The sequence below is a fragment of the Trachypithecus francoisi genome, unplaced genomic scaffold (genome assembly GCF_009764315.1).
Source record: "Trachypithecus francoisi isolate TF-2019V2 unplaced genomic scaffold, Tfra_2.0 Lachesis_group6, whole genome shotgun sequence".
Classification (NCBI taxonomy): domain Eukaryota; kingdom Metazoa; phylum Chordata; class Mammalia; order Primates; family Cercopithecidae; genus Trachypithecus; species Trachypithecus francoisi.
In genome coordinates this window covers 2,642,419-2,649,629 of record NW_022681471.1, presented here as the reverse complement: position 1 = coordinate 2,649,629, position 7,211 = coordinate 2,642,419, and the positions used below count along the sequence as shown (strand labels likewise).

The 7,211-nt window shown below is 40.4% G+C and overlaps 1 protein-coding gene across 1 annotated transcript; it reads right to left on the bottom strand.

Moving 5' to 3' along the window:
* Window positions 1-5,497: 5,497 nt before the first annotated feature.
* HAX1 (HCLS1 associated protein X-1) lies at window positions 5,498-6,634 on the bottom strand. Its single transcript, XM_033201118.1, has one exon. The coding sequence runs from the start codon at window positions 6,529-6,531 to the stop codon at window positions 5,692-5,694; it is 840 nt and encodes a 279-aa protein (XP_033057009.1). The 5' UTR covers window positions 6,532-6,634; the 3' UTR covers window positions 5,498-5,691.
* Between the last annotated feature and the right edge of the window lie 577 nt (window positions 6,635-7,211).

Below are 7,211 nucleotides of genomic sequence, written 5' to 3'. Positions count from 1 at the left end.
GGGAGTCTGATTAGACTTATGCTAAACCTTCACATACTGTAATCCATATCTTTTAGCTTCTCTTTCATGTTTTTATCTGTGCTCCAGGTACAGCTTCTTTATTTGCCTAGGCCCAACGATTAGGATTTCATTTCCAACTTCCAAAACTCTACATTACTGGCATGAATATCTTCACACTGGATTTCTTTACTTTTACATTGTTTACTACCCTATTCTGGTTTCAGCTTGTTCCTCCTTCTTTATCTACCTCCTACCCCCACTTCTGTTTTTCCTTCCCCCACTACCTTCGATTCTTACTTTCTTCTGAGCTCAGCAATGCATTTTAAAATATCTTGTTAAAAGTCATCCACAGCATTTAGAATTTTTGCAGTAGTAGGGCTATTTAGAATATCTTGTTCACAATGTTACCAAAACAGGAGTTTTCCTTCTCTTAATATCTAGTTTTCAAACTATAGTGTCTTTTTTTCTTGCAAATGACACCTTTTTGTGTGTCCTTGATCTTATCTCTGCCCAACTCCTCTCAAACCTGGTTCTATTATTTGTCCTGTTCATCTGTTTCATCTTCAACATTTTTCCCTTCTGAATCCAAATACCTCTGGGTACCCTCCCTCCCAAGAAAATCTTCCCACAATCCTAGTAGCTCTCAACCTACTATTTTACCTTTCTGATTACTATAACTAATCAATCAAATATTATCTTTCTATGGCTCACACCTGTAATCCAAGCACTTACGGAGGCCAAGGTGGGTGGATCACTTGAGGTCAGGAGTTCGAGATGAGCGTGGCTAACATGGTGAAACCCCTTCTCTACTAAAAATACAAAAATTAGCCAGGTGTGGTGGCGCATGCCTGTAATCCCAGCTACTCTGGAGGCTGAGACAGGAGAATTGCTTGAACGCAGGAGACGGAGGTTGCAGTGACCCGAGATCATGCCACTGCACTCCAGCCTCGGTGACAGAGCAAGACTCCTTCTCAAAAAACAAAACAAAACAACAAAATAATATTATCTTTCTAATAATCTCTGTAGCTGGCAGCATTCTTTGACACCAACCCTCTTTCTTCTCTGAAACTTGAAACCCTTGGACTCCTCTCTTACTTCATATGCAGGCAGTTGCCCAATCCTATATGATAGGGCTTGCTCTGGAACATATTTCAGAGCCATTTTTTTCCTGTCCCAGGACACAGCCCCAGTTCATTATTGCAACCCTCTCTAACCAGTCTCTCCGGCTCAAGCCTCACCAAAGCTGCATCTTCTTTTCAGTAATGCTCTGCCTGGATTTTCCATTAAAATCACCTGAGGTGCTTTAAAAAATGTTAATACCCAAATCTCATCCCCAACATTTCTGATTTGATGAATATGGTAGGCGGCTTTGCACATCAGCCTATTTTTTTTTTTAAAGCTCCCAGGTGATTCTAATATGCAGCCAAACTTGTGATCTATTTTTCTAACCCAGTGGTTCTCACACTTCAGAGTGCATCTGAAACCTCTGGAGGGTTTATTCAAAGTGAGTGCTAGGCACCACCCCCAGAATTTCTAATTCAGTAAGTCTGCAGCAGGCCTGAATGTCTCACAAACACTCAGGTGAAAATGATGATGCTGGACCAGGGACCACAGCTCTAATTCTATAGCCATAACTAAACAACAGGTCTCATAATATCACTGCTCTGCTCTAAATCCTTTAAGGGTTCCCTATTAACTATCAAAATAAGTACAAGTCACTCTTTATATGGCCTTCAAAGCCCTTTACCATCTCTTCCTAGATTCCTAATTCCTGCTATATTTTCTGTTATTTTCTCTATGTACCAATCAAATGAGACTACTGGCTCTTTTCAAAATACAACCAGTATTATCTCTTGCCTTCATATATTTGCTCATATTGTTTTGTTTGTTATTGGAAAATAAACTTTATTGTGTATATTTGAGGCATATGGCATGATGTTTTTTATATATAGTATAATGGTTAACATAGGAGCACAAATTAACATATCTGTCATCCCATTCTTTCCTCTCTGGTAAGAGCAGCTATAATCTACTCAGAAAAAATCCCAAATACAATACATTATTATTAACTATAATCCTCATATTGTGCATTCGATCTTTCAACTTGTTCATCCTACATGTTTTTTATTTTGTACCCTTTAACTGATATCTCCCCATTTCTTCCCCCCAACCTGCCACGACCCTCTAGAAAGACTGTTTTATTCTGTCTCTGTATATTTGACATTTTATTTAAAAAAATATTCCACATATAAGAGATATCATGCAATATGATTTTTCTTTCTGCGTCTGGCTTATTTCATTTAGCACAATGTACTCCAGATTCAGCCATGTTGTGGCAAATGGCAGGATCTCTTCCTTTTTTAAGGCCAAATAATATGTCATTACACACACACACACACACAGTTCCTTTACCCATTCATCCATTGATGGACGTCTAAATTGTTTCCATATCTTGCCTATTGTGAATAATGTTGCAATGAACATGGGAGTGCAGATATCTTATATTAAGTGGTGATTTCCTCTCCTTTGAGTATATGCCCAGAAGAGGGATTGCTGGTAATTGATGCTGGTAATTGATTATGGTAATTATCATAATCATATGGTAATTCTGTTTTTAATTTCTTCAGGAACCTCTATAATATTTTTATAATGGCTGAACCAATCTACATTCCCACCACCAGGGTACAAGGGTTTCTTTTACTCCACACCCTCAGCAACCCTTGTTATCTCTTATCTTTTTGATAATAGCTATACTAACAGGTGGGGAGTGGTATCTCATAGTGATTTTGGTTTGCATTTTCCTGATAATTAGTGATGTTAAGTACTATTTAGTAATATTGTTATCCTGGCTGGTGCTCATGTGTTCACCTATCAAAATTCTATCTATCCTTCAAGTTTTATCTCACATACCTCCCTCAATGATATTTCCTTTTTCTCAGTCCCCAACTGCCAATACATACTCACACTCAATCACTCACTCACTCATTAACTCACTCACTCATTTATTCAGCATCACAATTTTCTCATCTGCCAACAGGGTCTCCCCAAAATCTACTATCACAGGCTGCCCAAAACGATATGCCTCATATATGTGAAAGCCTTCATGCTTAACCACTTCCACAATTTATCCAACTAAATTTTAAATGTCTTGAATGGAAGGAATGTATTGTATTATTACTACCTTATGTCCTTGCTGTTCAAAGTGTGATCCAAGGCCAGACAGCATTGATACCACCTGGGTGCTCAATAACGATATAAAAATCTCAGGTCCCACCCAAGAACTTTTGAATTAGAATCTGCCTTTAAAGGATGTGCAGGTGATTTGTATGAACATTAAATCTTGAGAAGCAGTCTGTAGTACCTAGAACAATGCTTGGCAAATAGTATACTTATGTGCCGCACAATGACATTTTGAACAATAATGGACAATATATATGACAGTGGCCCCATAAAATTATAATACTGTATTTTACTGTATCTTTTCTATGTTTGAATATGATTAAATAAACAATAGTTATTATACTGTTACAGTTGCCTACAGTATTCAGGACAGTACCTGCTGTACAGCTTTGTAGCCTGGGAAGAATAGGCTATACCATATAGCCTAGGTGTATCGTAGGCTACACCATCTAGGTTTGCATAAATGCACTCTAGGATGTTTGCACAATGGTGAAATCACTTAAAGATACATTTTTCAGAACCTGGCCCGTCAAGTGATACATGATCATACGTGACAAATATATGTTGAACTGAATCATTTAGAATAGGAAATACAACAGAATAGATCTATGTTTTTTTTCTGACCTTCCTCAGGGATACAGCTCATCAAATTGCATCCTGTATCATTTTGCAGGAAACAATAGGATTCACTGAGTGAAGATTGAATCAGAAAACAAGAGTAGGTACACAGGGATGATATCAGAAAGTAGGAACACTTCTGTGGAAGAATTTGTAATCTAACTCAGCAGACTAGACAGACACACTGAGAAGATAATCTCAGTTTGGAGTGACTAGATAACAACCTTGTTGCAGAACATTTCTGCTGAAATGCAAAGTCCCCAGCACCTGTGGGGCAGCAGCATAGTGAGGACTGCTCAGTTCCCAAGAATTTCTCTCTCTCCTTATGGAGTTTTGGGTTTCTTTACTCTTGAACATTTTTGACTTTTTAGTTTAAATCCTAGGAGAGAAAGATTGGTCAGGAGGAGTATTGCCTAGTGCTGTTAGTGACTTCAATCTAAGCGACCATCTTGAATTAGTGCACAGGTCAGTGAATCATGAATTAGTGCAGCATATTTTTTACAACTCTTACAGTGAATGAATTTAGAGAGTGGATGGAGTACATATTCTCCAATATGCTGCACTACGTGGCATGGCATAATGCTGAAAAGCCAGGGTTTGAAGTTTCAGAAGTAGGGTTGAATCCTGCCTCTAATATATATGAGCAGTGTAGCTTTAGGGAAGTTAACTTTTCTGGTCCTCTGTTTCATCATCTGTAAAACAGAGGTAATGATAATACCCTATTATTAAGACTGTTGAAAATAATGAATGAGATAGTGCATGTAACATGCTTGTATCAGTCAAGATTTAACCAGAGACCAGAACCAGCAGGAGATATATACTAAGAGAGTCACTGCAAGGAATTGGTTTGCATAACTGTGGGAGTCGGCTAGACAATTCTGAATAACTAGGGCAGGCTGTTAGGAAGGGCCTGGAACCCTTGGGCATAGGCTGAAGCTGTGGCCCATAGGCAGCAGAATTTCTTCTTCAGGAAAGCCTCAGCTCTGCTCCTAAGGCCTTTCACCTAATTGAATCAGGTCCACCTATATTATCTAGGATAATCTCCTTTACTGAAAGTTAACTGATTATGGACTTCAGTCACATCTGCAATACATCTTCATGGAATGCATGGGTTCGTGTTTGACTGATAATTGGGGACTGTAACCTAGCCAAGTCAACACACAAAACTATCACAGTGCCCAACATGGAGAATGACTTATAGTGACTACTCAGTAGATGGTAGACAGCGAGACTGTTGGAATGCTACATGACTATGGGCAAGATATATAAGTGTCATGAGAAGTAGCCTGGGTAAAACATGAGATGCGAAGTTGGAGAGACCCGAATTCAAATCCTATTATAGCAATTTACTAGATGCATACATTCGGGCAAATGACATTTCCTCTCAATGCCCTTGTTTCCTCATCTATAAATAAATGTGAGATAGTACTCCTGACAGCTACCTTGTGAGGTAAGTGTTACATGAGATTAGGTAAATACCTGGAATGTATAATAATTCAACAATGGTAGAAATTCCACTTTCCCATTGTTTTCTTCTTAACCTCTCCAGTCATCTGCCTTCTCATCTATAGCATGAGAAAAATATAATACCTACTAATAGTTTTGTAAGGATTGAATGAAATAATGCATTAGATCTTTAAATGTATAGTAAGCACTCAATAAATGTTAGCCACAAATATTCATATTATTATTCTCTCTCTTTTTTTTTTTTTTTTTTTAGCATAAATAAAGGTTTTATTGGTCAGTTTGGGTGAGTGACAAACTGACATGCCCCCAATTCACTATTCTACATATCCAAGCCCCTGAGGTGGCAAGAGGAGAAGCTAAGCTTATTAATGGTGGGCAATGGGTGAGAGGTGGAAAGGACTTGAAGGCCTCTGAGGGTTAACAAGGCTACCGGGACCGGAACCAACGTCCTAGGAATAAGTCCAGGATGGAGAAGGCATCATCCAGGGCTGGAGGTCTTGGTGATTCTGGATCATCCCTAGGACTCCTGTCTGCTTCGTATTGGGTTACTGTGGTCTCTGTCTGGCCCTCACTGTCCACCACAGTCCAGCGCTCCTCCACTATCCCATCTGGCTTAGTGATCTTGGTCACAGAGATGCTCTTGAAATAGGATCTGGGCTGGGGCTGTAGAACCGGGCCAAAACCCTCCTGGGAAACCTGGGAATCAAGATCATTGCCCTCTCTGGTTCTAGGATGGGGGTCCACAGGCCATACGTCATCAAACCTATGAAATGGTCTCTGGGAGGCCCAGTCTGGTGCTGTTTTGAGGGATTCACTTCTTGCATCACTCTCCAAGACCCCCTCAAAGATCCTGGGCTGATGACTATCTAAATACTTAAGAATTGAGTCTCGAAGTGTCTGTCCTTCCTGCAGTCTCTCACCAGGTGTCTCTGACTCAGGACCTGGAAGTTCAGGAGGATGGGAAGGCAAGGTCCAGGCCCCCGTATTGCTGGAGATGCTATTGAAATCTTGTACTAGGTAATCAAAGCCGAAGTTATCGTGGAAACGTATCCCTCCTCCTGGGCTGAAGCTGAAGCCGAAGCCAAATTCCTCAGGGGGGTGCTGAGAACTATGGAACCTTGGGTTCCCACGGCCCCATGAACCCCCTTCTTCCTCTTCTTCCTCCTCATCATCATCATCTCGAGTCATCCCTCCAAAAAAGGGATCTCTGTGACTCCGAGATCCAGGAAAGCCGAAAAAGCCCCGGAAGAGATCAAAGAGGCTCATTCCCGTATTAGGACTCGAATCTTTGAACCCCTCCAGTGGTTCATTCGCAGAAGGGGGAAACCTGCGCAGCCCTGTGGGAAATTGAGCAAGGCGTCAGCCCATATTACTGTTCTCTAACCATCACTTCTTGCAGTTGGGCTTCCAGTAAGCACAGAATAGCAGATAGCTTGAGATTGTCCACTCAGAGGAAGCCTGGAACCAAGGATTTCTGTGTTGCTAGTTGAGGGCAGACCCATATGCTTTAGGGATCTAATGAAAAGCTTGTTTTCTTATGTGAAATTGGGGACCTGCCTTCAAAATTATAGATATTTTACCTCCTTGTATAGTATATACAGGCAGAGACAAATTTTTCCCTTAAGAAGTAGTTAGGAAGTTTCCCTTAGGAAGTACTTCAAGTGAATAAGTTTTTAGGATCAAGTCATGGAAGCTGTATCTCATGAGGCTTTTCCCAAACTAGAGCACAATTTCCTATTAAAATGAAACCAATATTTTGCGGATTAACCATGCACACCAAACCTGAAACCTCCTCTCCCCTATCCCTTATTTCAAACCTATTCCCAACTCTTGTAGACTCCACCTACAATATATTCTGAATCCAACAGTTTCTCAGCCCTGCTGCTACCACTGTAAGCCAAATCCCCATTGTCTCTGACCTAGCTGCTCTCTGCCCTCCACTGTAG